The 14,452-nt window shown below is 32.6% G+C and overlaps 1 protein-coding gene across 11 annotated transcripts in view; it reads left to right on the top strand.

Moving 5' to 3' along the window:
• TUT4 (terminal uridylyl transferase 4) overlaps positions 1–14,452 on the top strand; it is a 162,557-nt gene that overhangs the window by 79,740 nt on the left and 68,365 nt on the right. For all 11 annotated transcript variants that reach the window (XR_008997007.1, XM_036893252.2, XM_036893244.2 and 8 more), the window contains exons 5-9: positions 5,431–5,608; positions 7,211–7,299; positions 8,353–8,404; positions 10,600–10,669; positions 12,031–12,157. Coding sequence is in view for 10 of the 11 variants with exons in the window: in XM_036893252.2 (XP_036749147.1) it covers positions 5,431–5,608; positions 7,211–7,299; positions 8,353–8,404; positions 10,600–10,669; positions 12,031–12,157 (516 nt within the window). In the remaining variant the exon portion in view is untranslated. The remainder of the gene's footprint in view (positions 1–5,430; positions 5,609–7,210; positions 7,300–8,352; positions 8,405–10,599; positions 10,670–12,030; positions 12,158–14,452) is intronic.

Raw genomic sequence — 14,452 nt, 5'->3', positions numbered from 1 at the left:
GAGAGAAAAAGGGATCTCTAGGAATGAAGGAATGGTAAGATAGAGCTGTGTGACCAATCCAAATGATGAAACCATATTTGCATATTAGGGGTACCAGAAGGAGAAGAGACAAAAGGGATAGAAAAGTCTCTTTGAGGAAATAATTGAAAAGTTGAAAACTTCCCCAATATGGGGAAGGAGATAGACACTCATGTCACGGAAGTGCAGAGGTCCCCTAACAAAAGGAACCCCAGGAAGACAAACACCAAGACATATAATTATTAAAATGGCAAAGATCAAGGATAAAGAGAGTGTTGAAAGCAGCCAGAGAGAAAAAAAAAATTTGCTTATAAAGGAAATTCCATCAGGCTATCAGACCTCTCAGCAGAAACATTACAGGCCAGAAGGGAGTGGTATGATATATTTAATGTACTGAAACAGAAGGCCCTCCAACCAAAAATCCTCTACCCCAGCAAGATTATCATTTACATTTGAAGTAGTTATTAAACAATTTACAGATAAACAGAAGTTGAAGGAAATTGCCACCACTAAGCCAGCCTCACAGTATATGCTAAAGGGACTGCTGCAGATGGAAATGTCCTTAAAGCTAAATAGCTTTCACCCGTGAAAATAAACCCACAGTAAAGGTTGTAGACCAATTAATTACCAAGCAAGTATGAAATTAAAACAACAAAAAAGCAAAATCAACTATGCACAAAATCAGTCAAGAGGTACACAAAACGTGCAGATTATGACATCTAATACAAAAAGTGTGAAAGGTGAAGAAGAGGAGGAAGAGGAAGAAGAAAAAGTACCTTTAGCGTAATAAGGAAGCTATTCTTGAACCTTTGGTAATTAAAGCCTACATTAAATACAGAAAAATTTAAAAATGAGAGATCCAATCACAACAGTAAAGAACAACATCAAATAACAAGAGAAGAATATAAAAGAGGAAGAAATGAACAGAGAGGAGCTATAAAACAGCCAGAAAACAATTAATAAAATGGCAGTAGGTACATATCTGTTAATAATCACCTTAAATGTAAATCAACTGAAAGCACTGATCAAAAGACATACAGGTGCAGAATGGATAAAGAAAGAGACCCATCTATATGCTGCCTACCAAAGAATCATTTCAGATGCAGAGACAAAGCACAGACTAAAAGTGAAGGGGTGGAAAAAGATATTTCATGCAAATAATAGAAAAAAGCATGAATAGCTATACTTCTATCAGACAAAATAGGTTTCAAAACAAGAAAGTAACAGAAAAAGGATATTACATATTGATAAAGGGATCCAACAAGAGGATATGACCATTAATACCTATGTATGTAACATAGAAGTATCTGAATATGTAAAACAAATACTAACAGAATTAAAGGGGGAAATAGATTGCAACACATTTATTTAGGAGACTCTAACATACCCCTTACATCAACAGACATATCAACCATTTAGAAAATAAATAAGGAAACAGAAGAACTGAGCTGTATGTTAGATCAGATAGATGTAGTTGATACCTACAGAGCATTCCACCCCGAAGCAGAAGTATACACATTCTTCTCAAGTGTACATGGAACATTTTCTAGAGTAGATCACATACTAGGCCACAGGAAGAACCTCAGTAAATTTAAAAAGATTGAAATTGATTCAAATTGGTAATACAAAAAATTCTCCAAAAACAAAACACCAGGTCCAGATGGCTTCACAGCTGAATTCTACCAAACATTTAAAGAAGAGCTAATACCCATTCTTCTTACAGTATTCCAAAATGTAGAAGTGGAGGGAATACTTACAGACTCATTCTGTGAGGCTCTAATCCATCTAATCCATCATCACTCTAATCCCAAAACAAGACAGAGACACCACAAAAAAAGAAAATTACAGACCAATATCCCTGATGAAAACAGATGCAAAAATACTCAGCAAAATGTTAGCAAACTGAATTAAAAAGTACATCAAAAAGATCATCGATCATGATCAAATGGGATTTATTCCAGAGGTGCAAGGATGGTACGATATTCGTAAATCTGTCAATATCATACACCACAGTAACAAAAAGGACAAAAACCACACGATTATCTCAACAGATGGTAAAAAAGCATTCGACAAAATTCAACATCCATTCATGACAAAAACTCTCCACAAAATGGGTTTAGAGGGTATGTACATCAACACAGTAAAGGCAATATACGAGAAACTCACAGCCAATATCATACTTAATGACTAAAAGCTGAAAGCTTTTCCTAAGATCAGGAACAAGGCAAGGATGCCCACTCTCACCACTTTCATTCAACATAGTACTGGAGGTCATAGATCAGTCAGGCAAAACTGGATAAAAGGCATCTAAATTGGTAAGGATGAAGTAAAACTGTCAGTATTTGTTAATGACATGATTCTATATATAGAAAATCCTAAAGTCTCCACCCAAAAACTATTAAAACTAATATCTGAATTCAGCAAAGTTGCAGGATACAAGATTGAAGCACAGAAATCTGTTGCATTCTATAGACTAACATGAACTAGCAGAAAGAGAAACCAGGTGAACAACTCACAATTACAGTTGCATCAGGAAGAATAAAATATCTAGGAATAAACCTAACCAAGGAGGTTAAAGACCTATACTCTGGAAACTGTAAGACACTCACTAGATTAATTAAGGAAGACACCAATAAGTGGAAATCTATCCTATGCCCATGAATAGGAAGAATTAATATTGTCAAAATGGCCATCCTGCCCAAAACAATTTACAGATTGAGTGCAGTACCTATCAAAATACAGCATTTTTCAATGAACAAATAGTTCTAAAATTCATACAAAACCAAAAAAGACCCCAAATAGCCAAAGCCATCATGAGAAAGAATAAGAAAGCTGGGGTGATTATGCTCCCTGACTTCAGCTCTACTACAAAGTTACAGTAATTTAAACAATTTCATACTGGCACTAGAACAGACTCATAAATCTCAATTGATCAGAATAGAGAGCCCAGATATAAATCCTTGCCTATGTGGTCAATTAATATATGATAAAGTAGGCATGAATTTATAATGGGTGAAAGACAGCCTTTTCAACAACTGGTGTTGGGAAAACTGGACAACTACATGTAAGAAAATGAAACTGGACTCTCTAATTCCATACACTAAAGTAAAGTCAAAATGGATCAAAGACCTGACTATAAGTCATGAAACCATAAAACTCTTGAATATAAGCATGAAGAATTTTTTCCTGGGCACATATCCTTGGGCAAGGGAAACAAAAAATGAACAAGGGGTACTACATCAAACAAAAGCCTCTGTTCAGCAAAGGACACCATTACCATGGGAAAATACATTTGTAATTGACTCTTCTGATAAGTGATTAACATCCAAAATATTTAAAGAATTCATATGCCTTAACACCAAAAAAAACAAATAACTTGATAAAAAATGGGCAGAGGACCTGAACCAACATTTCTCCAAAGAAGAAATACAGATGGCCAACAGTCATGAAAAGATGCTCCACATCGTTAATCATCAGGGAAATAAAATCAAAACCACAATGAGATATCACCTCACATCAGTTAGGATGGCCACTATCCAAAATACAAGAAATACAGAGAAATCAGAACCCTCCTACATTGTTGGTGGAATGTAAATTGGTGCAACTACTGTGGATAGCAGGATTGAAGTCCCTCAAAAACTGAAAAAAGAAGTACCATCTGACCCAGTAATTCCACTCCTAGGAATTTACCTGAAGAAAACAAAATCCTGGATTCACAAAGATATATGCCCTGCTATATTGATCATCATACTATTTGCAATAGCCAAGATACGGAAACAACCTAAGTGTCCATCAGTAGATGAATGGATAAAAAGATAGGTGGTACATATACAAAATGGAATATTATTCAGCTATAAATAGTAAAATCCTGCCATTTGCCACAGCATGGATGAATCTAGAGGATATTATGCTCAGCGAAATAAGCCCAGTGGAGAAAGACAAATACCATATGATTTCACTTATTTGTGGAATATAAAAGCAAAGCAAAATGGAACAAAAAACAACAGTAGACTCATAGACCCTGGGAAGTGACTAATGATTATCAAGGTGGAAGGGATAGGGTGGGTGGGGAGCAAGTGTCAGGGTAACAGAAGGCCACAATAATTTGCAATCGTTATGTAAGTTGGTCAAGTGTAGGGTAGTACAGCATGGAGAACATAATGATTCTGTAACATCTTTCTATGTTGGTAGATAGTAATCACAGTAGAGGCTTTCTAATAACATGGGTAACTGTTGAACTCCTATGTTGTACATTTGAAACCAACTTGACATTGTGTATCAATGATACTTCAATTACAAAGAAAAAGATAACTTTGTTGCATGTTAATCTTTTATCACTCATTAAGTAAGCTATTATTAATAACTTAAGTGAATCCTACAAAAATGTCCTGAAAGCTTAGATGTTCATCCAAGACTTAGATTATTATTAATATTGTAGAAATAGTCACAAAAACCTGTAAAAATGAGATTGTCTTACCTCATATGTTTGATTATTCTGTGCCTTAGGTCACCTTTACTTATGTTAACACTAACTATGGCAACAATGAATGAGGAATAGATCAAATTTATTTAACTATATTGGGGAAGGGGGAGAAAAACTGCTTTTGATTGTTAGAGATATTGGATGCCTCCATGTCTCAAAAAATAGATTGTTTTTGACTGAAATGTCATAATAGAAAATGCCTTTTTAAAAATATTAACTAAAAGAAATGATAGAATCTCATTTATGTTAAAAAGATGAAATAGCATGTAAGATTGTGGGTGATTTTCTTCATCTTTGCATTTTCCTATATTTATGTAGGTTTTGCAGTTAACAGTTTTTTAAAAGAAATCACAATATAAGTTAATTTTAAGGTCATTGTGTATATGTAATAGAGCTCCTCTTTAGCTCCTTAGTTTAAATTGGCTTACAAGCTTTTAATGGAAGAGAGGGTTTTTGAACATTTTGCCTGGTGTTGGGTAAGATAACAGAGAGAGTGTTAGGCAGTTTATCAAATATGGTGATAGTCCCTATCAAATGGATGTTTTCCTGTGACCATTTATTCTGATTGGGTATGTGCTGACCAGAGATGATTCAAGATGTTCTGCTACATCTAAAATCTCTCTTTTCTGCAACTAAATTGTCAGCTTAGTGTTGTACTTACGGTAGGTATTTTGACTGTGATTTAACATCAGAATTTATGCAGACATTAAAGTAGAACAAGACGGTAAAGTAGAACAAGTTTACCTCTCAAACATTCAGTCCTGCTTCGCAAAAGCAAGAATCTCTATCTCTTGTTTTCCTACATACCTAGCTGTTGTGGATCTCGCACATTTTTGTTCAGTTAATATATTTCTACCCTTTTCTGCTAAATATAAGAACATTAAAATAGGAATCTTTTTTTATGTTGTTGTTAAACATTTCACTAATAGGAAAAACAGGAAGAAAGTGAGCTTCGTTCTCTGCCGCCTCCTTCCCCTGCCCACTTGGCTGCTTTAAGTGTTGCTGTTATTGAATTAGCAAAAGAACAAGGAATAACAGATGATGACCTCAGAGTCCGTCAGGAAATTGTGGAGGAAATGTCAAAGGTTATAACAACATTTTTACCAGGTACAAAAATATATTTTATAATTATTTTTTTAAAGTGATACAATTCTTCCTTTTGCTTCTTCTTGAACTTAGGATAAATTTCTTGATGTTTTCTTTCTCATTTTTTTTTTTTTGTATCTTTAAAGTAGGTGAATTTAATTGTTTTATAAATGACTTTTTTAGGAAATATTTCAGAAAAGAAAAATGGAGAATTATGGCATAGCATCATTTTTATAATAAGAAAAAAAGATTAAAGAAATGTCAGATACAGTATAATTTATTAGTGGTCAACTATTATATTTTATATTAATTTTCAGTATCGAGTTATGAAGGGGCATTTTAGTTATGTTATTTTCACTGTATACATTCCAACCAGTCACTGAATAAAATTCCTTTTGCCCCATAGTGGGGGAAACTTAATTTCTTTTAGGTAGGGACATTAGAGATAAAATTGACAATTATCTCTTTTTGACTGTTTTCTTTACAGAAAGCTTATGTTTTTGGTCCAAGGGGAGTCTGGGCAGGTTTATTACAGACACTTGTGTGTAGATTATTTGCTTAGCCATAGCATTTTTTTGCATCAGTACTGAGTTTAAGTAAATGTATATTAAATAAGACTTATTTCTTACCACCAGAAAGACTTTGAACAGTTGATAAATTATAGTTTCATATGGAGCCATTGTGAGATTTTAAGAATATGTAAAGTTGAAATTTAAAAATGGAAATGGAAAGCATTTTATTTCTCTTTATTAATTCTGTAGTAATGTGGTTTTCTATCTGAAATACCTTGAATGCTAATTTAATTATTTATATAGAAATTTCACTATTATAGTACAAATGAAACTTATGATTTCAATGAGTTGGATGATTTTCAGACATTTTGTGAACTTGGAAGTAGATTTTTACATATACAACTGAGTATGAACTTAACACTTTCTAAAAAACTAAACCTGCCTGATCAGTCTCAATCGTGTTATTTTTCAACTTGCCTTCTGGTGAGCTCCTTTTAAAATTTGCCACCTTATGATTTTGAAATAACATAATTGATACTCTGAGAAAGATGTGTAGGTAGTATGTTCTTGTTGCTGTTTATTTTGTTCTGTAAATTCTTGAAAGCCAGTTTTTTTGGTTTTAGATTTGCAGTGACAATTGCCTAGGTTTCACTTTGCATTTTTAAAGAGCATTGTCACTGACTTCCTCATTTAAAATGCTGTATCTTGCATAAGTATCTAAAAATAAATAAATGTGTGACGGTAGCTTTAGCTAGGTTAGTATATTATTTACTGTTACATATTAAATGCTGAATATTAATTTAATATTAAATACCAAATTCTAAATGTTACAGAATAAATGACTGAATATTCTAGTCTTTCCTAAATAAACTGTTACTAAAGTACTGAGCTTTTATGAGTAATTTCTTCTTTCTCTGTTCCTGAACCCTATATCTGAGAAACATATTTTATTATTTTGTAGATCAGTTAGAAGGATGTCATTCTTCTATAATTGTTGTACTAGAATTGGAAGGTATAGAATTGAAATATATGGAAACTTCCTATTACTATTTTTTAAAGTTCCCATATTTGCATGCTATTTCATGCTTTGATATTTTTCCTTTATTTCCAGAGTGTTCACTTAGGTTGTATGGCTCATCTCTGACTAAGTTTGCTCTGAAAAGTAGTGATGTTAATATAGATATAAAATTCCCTCCCAAGGTAAGTAATTAGAAAAGAACCTTTCCTGTGTGGTTCTTACTAGTACTGGTATTATTTATTTATTTATCTTTTTAAAAACTCTGGCTTTTAGAATGTCACATTATAATTAAACAGTGCTTTTGGAAATGACTAGTAGGTGTTAGATATAGTTGGGATAAAAGAAATAAGGGACAGGAGGAAAAGGAGGCAGAGGAAGGCAGTAAAAAAAAATGCCTTTATTTGAGCATGTTGAACAGTTATTGCTTATGCTAAACAGTATAGAAAGTGGAAAGAACTTTGAAATCATTCATCTGTGTTCAGATCTCAGCTGCAATGAGCAATTAATTGACCTTCCCTAATTTCTAGTAGAGATAACTTTTATATTAAATAAAGTAATACATATCAGGTATTTTATATAGTGCCTGGTACATAATGGGTACTTTTAATAGGTATCAGCTAAGTACCATTAGCAAAAGTACCAATATTGTTTAACACTGCTAACATTGCTAATTTATTGGCATAAAACATTTAAAATCATCAGCTGACATTTTATGTGTTTTAAATTTGTGACTAGTTTATGTTCAAGGAAGTTTGACTTGGGTGAAAATTTGATGTTTTCATTTTTATTTTAATGCAGTCATTACAGTTATTAAATACTTTTAAATAGCAGCCAAGTACAAATTATAACTTAAGCATTTTGACAAGCTTATTTAAAGTAGTATTTAATCTAAGCCATACTGCCAGTTAACAATATCCCTTAAATTTCTGATCTCAGCAACTTTTCTTCAACAATCATTTGGTAAACTAATTTCCTTCCTATTTGTTTTGCTTGTGAAATTCCAGAATCTTTTCATAGCACTAATTCTAGGAGTTTTTCTGGAATACTACTACCTGATTGATTAGATTTTACTTCCATGAACAAGTTAATGTAAAAATAAAACACTATTCTATTTTCATTATTTTAAAGCATAGAGCATGATTTTATTTAAATGTTTAATGAAATTGAATTCTCTTTGAAGTTCTACAACTTGAACTTTGAAATTAACATATGGATTTAATTTGAAACTTTTTTAGATGAATCATCCAGATCTTCTGATACAAGTGCTTGGGATTTTTAAAAAAAGTGGTGAGTTTTTAAAATTTGTCTAGAGAAAATTCTTTAAAGGTACATGCACTGTGTTATATATGGCTAACAAGGTTAAACTAAAACTAGCATATTTGAGTCATTATGTTACATATAGGTATATGTGTATGTATGTATATACACACATATACATATATTTGCTTAATAGATACACTAGAAAGTTTACATGTCATTAGGTCAAAAGTATCATATTTAAAATTGGTATGTAAAAAACTGTTGGGTAATTTAAAAATGTTAGCTTTGAGTATTATTGGCATTGTGTAAAAGAAGACAGAAAAGCCACAATCATTAGGTGATCATTGATGAAGGAATATTTAGGGAGAGATGGGAAAAAAGTGTGCATGTATTGGTATTTTTTTCCACTTAAAACAATTAACAACTTGTATTACATTAGATAAGCCAAATCCTACCTAGTTTTTCCTATGTGTCTTATCTGTCTGGATTGATTTTGATGTAAGAAGTCATTCATATAGGTAGAAATACTTATAAAATTAAAAATTAAAAATTACAGTTGTCTCAAACCAAACCTTAGGTCATATGGTAACAATCTAGAATATTATATTTTTTTGGTTTTTATTTATTCCTTTTTGTTACAAAGTAAATGGTTACGAGCTCAGGATCTGGAGCCAGACTTTCTAGGCTGAAATTTTAATTTTACCACTTACTGGTTGTGTGTCCTTTGACAAATTACTTAAGTGTTAATGTTCAGTTTTCCTACCTATAAAATAGAAATAATACAGTATCTTTTTGATGAGAAAGTTGTGAGGATGAAGTAGGTTAAGCCATAGTTTATTTAGAAAAGTGCTGGTATATAGTAACATTAAATTTCTGCTGCTGGGATTATTATTATTATTACTATTGTCATCTTAAATTTTGTGAGTCAGAAATATGTGGTAAAAACAATTGCAGTTTGGCTTAGAAGATACAGTTTATTGATGTTAGCCCCACCCTTTCGTTGGCTATAATGTCAGTTCTAAACATTTTTTTCTCTCTCTGTCTGCCTCATCAGCTTCCCACTATTTATCAGATTCTTATTGGCCATTTTCCTGGAAAATTAGTTTTTAAGGGATTAATTTGGTCCAGTTTATCCTGTAAAGGGATTTTAATAATTTCTTAAAAATACTTCTCTCTAATGGCACAAACACTCTAAAGCATATTAAAGAGGTAGATACAGAGCTTTTATCTCTTTAGACTCACTGAACAGTATCAACTTAGCAAAAACATTTAAAATATGTCTTTTCCACTAACATACATGAATAGATCATCTTAAATCACATAACATAGGTTTACAAAATTCAGTCTGATTATAAAATTGATTATTCCCCTCTTTATGCCTTCATTGTACTTTTTAAAGACCTTTATCCTATAATCTACAAGATTTGTTTGTTGACATATTTGTTTTCTAAATCCCTAACTGGGCTCTTCTGTCTGATTTATTGTCACATCTACCATATATAATGCAATTCCCAACATGTAGTTTTCAGCACATAATTTTTGAATAAATTAATAATTTCAACAATTACTACTAAGAGATTTTCTTCCAACTTCAAATGAAATAAAGTTAATCCATCTATTTTTATTTAGCTTTGACATGGATGGCATGGGGCCTATCTTGGAGATGTAGCAAAAGACTTCAGAGTGGAATTGTGCTTCACTATTAGCCCTTCCTTAGGAGCTTTGATTGGGTGGACAAACTCTTCATATATTAACAGAAAATGGGGCCAGGAGAGTTAGCCTTTACTTGCATGGATGACTTAAAAGAACTAAGCTGTCAAAGCATTGTTGATTCTCATTTCATAACTCCAATGGATATAGCCCTCAGAAGTAAATGGTGTCCCCTGCTTGCTGTAGCTATGAAGGTTTAATAACTTTGACTAGGTTAGGTACTTACTTGGTAATATTCGGACTTTCAGGGATGTTAAAACCTCTGTTCTGAAGGTGATTATAATTTTTGGACAATATTTTGGGACTGTTACTGTGGTCTGTGATATATAGCAGATGACACCACAAGAAGTAAGAGGTTCTGTTGGGTTGATGCTCAAATGAGAAAGTGGATTATCCCACAGAAGAAATGTGAGTTTTTTTTTTGAAGGAAACTGTTACTTAATGTTTACCATACAGTAAACATTTGAGAGATTTCAACATTAGCTTACTTGTTTTATTTTTTTCCTTGTTAGTGTTATATGTAGATGTGGAATCTGATTTTCATGCTAAAGTTCCTGTTGTGGTGTGCAAAGATCGGAAAAGGTTGGTAACAGTGAAGAAAAATTAAGTATTATTTAAAATAAAAATAACCATATATTCAGTGACCATTTTCAAGAGAGAAAATTTTTGTTTTACATTCCTCCTTAGATTAATATGACTAAGCTAATTTCTGTTTATTTAGAATAGCAAGCTTAACAAAAGCATGTGAAGAAGAAGAATTAACAGTTGAAAATAAAACACTCAAATGCAAAACTTCATTTTTTTCCCCCAAGTTCATTCACCCACAGTATTGAGCATTTACTGTATGTTAGGTACTGCTTTGGTATAGGGATACAAACATAAGTAAGAAATAACCTCTCTTCTCAAAGGAGCTCACAGTCTATTAGAATCTAGCTTTTAGTTTACTGAAATTGAATAAGTCATTGAAGACTAATATTGGCTTTCCGGTCACATGTCTGAGAGAGCAAAGTGCCTTTACAAAAGGAAACAGATAATCCTATTTGCGATCAATGGGAGAGACATGGAAACAATACAGTAATAATAGTGTTCTTTTATTGTTTATTAACCTGTATTTCTTATATTTTAAGATTACTATATTTTCTTATTCAAAGATAGAAGGACCTGTGGAGATCTAATTCACCTTCTTTATTTTCTAAATTAGGAAATTGAGACCTGGAGGCATTAAGCATTTTATCTAAATTCCCATCATTTAGGGTGAAATTAGAATTGGAATTTAGGTATTCTGACTTCAGTTTTTTTCCTATCATGTTGTGTCAGATTACCTCTCTGTGGCAACCTCGATACATTCTCTCTGCCACTGAAATATCTCTACTGTCTGTCACCCCATTTAAGGTGGCTACTTTATTCACTTACATATAAACATTACTTGTGGGTTAATATGTAAATCCTTTCTAAACTCTAATCTGGAAGTTGTATATCAATAAAATCACGAAAGCTTAGATGGGAAAAATTTAGAGTCAAGAAGTAGCTAGTCAGTTCAGTATTTCATTTTTTGTTTTTGTTGTGTGCAAAGCAAAAAGAATGAACTGGGGAGGTATATTGCACTATTTAACATGGGTGAAATCAGTCTTTTCTCTTATGTAAGTCACATTTTGGTGAATCATAATGTTGCTCTTGAAATTAATTTCTCATGAACTTAAATATTAAATGAGGTTGAAATTTATTTCTGAAGTACAAATGAATATTTAAAACATTTTTAATATATATGGAACTCTAGTGATACAAATATATAATTTTCACTTAGCTCTAAGTTATTAAAGCATTTGTATTTATTGTGACTTCTTAGATAGTAAAATACAGTGATTGGAAATAATAGCCACAGGGTTTGAAATATTCTAGTCTTTTAAGGTATTTATGCAATAAAATTTGTTTCTCATTCACAGTGGTTTGCTTTGTAGAGTGAGTGCAGGAAATGATATGGCATGCCTCACTACTGATTTACTTGCTGCTCTTGGCAGAACAGAACCTGTCTTTACTCCCTTGGTGTTAGCCTTTCGCTATTGGGCTAAGGTAAGTGGAATGGAAGAAAAAAGTACCTAATCTTTAAGATAACTCGGGCTTTTTCTTGGATTACCATATAACATAAATCATAATATATGGGGACAGAATACTCATTTGTGCTAGACGGAAAGTGGTATGGTAGGTTCCAATTATAGACATGAAAATACAATGTCATAAACATATAGAGTTATTGATATATTTTAGAATTTTTAATGATCATACTTGTTCTCCATTTATAGTATAGAAGCATTTTCTTTCACATCTTAATATATGAGGCTTAAGTTTTCACTCATATTTTATAGGTTAAATTTGTAAAGTTGTAAGATACGGTTATGCAAGTTAAGTTCTTTTGTTAGCAGATTTTTTTCATAGTCTCTATCTTAGAACATTATTGTGTTGATAACATGCAGTGGTTTCTGATGGGGCAACTGCTAAGGATTAGTTGTTTAAGTTTCCTATATTAGAATTAATTTATATTCTTAAAGGCTTTGGTTCACTCTGTGCTCATTTCTTTGGTATGGAAATAGTGAGCAGTGGTAAAGTAATTGCCAGTATCAATCCAAATGACTATAGGAGATTTTAGCTTTTTTGTGTGTATTCTTATCCTATCAGTATAGTATCCATTACTTGTTAGACCAATGATGAGTAGATTCTTAGTCTTATTATACAAAGAAGATGGATTAAGGGGGTAATGGTGGAGTGATAAATTGAGAGCAGAAACAGAGGATTCTTTCTGGAATTTTTTACTTGGACTCCGATTAGAGGATTGTTGATGTGATTGGAGCAGAACCAGCTAGCAGAATATGAAACAGCTTGAAAAGTAAGGAACAGTCAGAAAACCTAAGGTTGGGGCTTCTTCATATTCAAGGCCACTGTATTTGCTGTCCCCTTCATGTAGAGTATTCTTACCGTACATATCCACAATGCTCACTCTTCATTTTTCAAGTTTCTCCTCAAATTTCACCTTACCAGAGTTTCCTAGAATACTCTATATAAAATAGCATTGTCTTAGTCGCTGTCCCTGCCCTTGCCCTGCTTTATTTCTTCATGACACTTACTACCACCTGCTATACTTACATTTATTTGTTTGTGATCTCTTTTCTTCCATGAATTGTAAACTCTGGGAAAATAGGGATTTTAATATGTTATATTTGTTCAGTCAGTGCTTGTCCCAGTGCTGCTTATTTTACTATGCCACACATAGTAGGCATTTAATATTTGTTAAAGACATGGTCTAGTTTCTTCAGAAAGGAGATTTTTAATTCTTGGAAATGACTGGGAGCTGTGAACCAGGCTGATGGAGGGTGTGTACTACTTCTTACTTGATTATATTCCACTTAGTACAATGCTGGCATATGGAAGAAATTTAGTGGCTATAAAATGAAATGAACCAACTTCAATTCTGGTTTTTGTGCTAAGTATTTATGTGATTTTGAGCAAGGCACTTCACCTGTCTGAGGCTCAGTTTTTCCATCTGGGGAGATCATTTAGAAAGTGATATGAGATAATGGATGAGAATATACTTTGAATTCTAAAATGCTGCAAAAAAATTTTTTAATTGGCAACTGAGATTATTTAAACAGCGATAAGTCAACAGAAACAGGAACTGGTGCAACAACCTTAGTAATCAAGGTTTCTCCAAGTGTGATATGAAACTGATAGATGAGGCCTATCACTCAGGAAACTCCGTATGTCAACTCCAGGAAGGTGAGTGGTGTCAGAAGGGATGAAGGAATAAACGGCTCCTTCTGGATAGTACCTCCAATTATGCCCTATGTTTTTAGTGGTCATAAAAATAGTGTCAGTATTCTTTTAAGTAGACTGTGGTAGAAGAGTATAAATGATAACTCAGAAAAGTTGCTTTCATTTTGGAAAAAATTGTGGCCTAGAAACTTTGTTTCCTAACATGACTCTTAGAAAAGATTGCTCAAAAGATTACTCAAATACTGGTTCTGAAATTACCAGTCAGTGAAGGAAGGATGCTAACATGTAAACATGTTAACCAAGTTGGCTGCAGAGTGATGCCTTTGTGTTTTCAACAGAACACTGTGTCTCATTTTTGGTACCTGCATTTGTTGCAAAGAGCTTTTTTCCACAGTTTTCATTTTCTGAGTTTATTGTGAGAGACCTAGAGATAATTCCTGGTGTGTTTTTCCTTTCAAAGATTTTTTTTTTAATAACTTTGTTTTTCTTAAGTTTTAAGCCACGTTGCACATTATGTAACAAAGCACTGATTTCCCATGATTTGAGGGTTCAGAAAAATTCTAGAATATGAATATAATTTATTCTTATAACTGATATCAT

The sequence above is a fragment of the Manis pentadactyla genome, chromosome 4 (assembly GCF_030020395.1).
Source record: "Manis pentadactyla isolate mManPen7 chromosome 4, mManPen7.hap1, whole genome shotgun sequence".
Lineage (NCBI taxonomy): Eukaryota > Metazoa > Chordata > Mammalia > Pholidota > Manidae > Manis > Manis pentadactyla.
The sequence above is the reverse complement of the archived record's forward strand: the minus strand, read 5'-3'. Positions and strand labels throughout refer to the sequence as shown.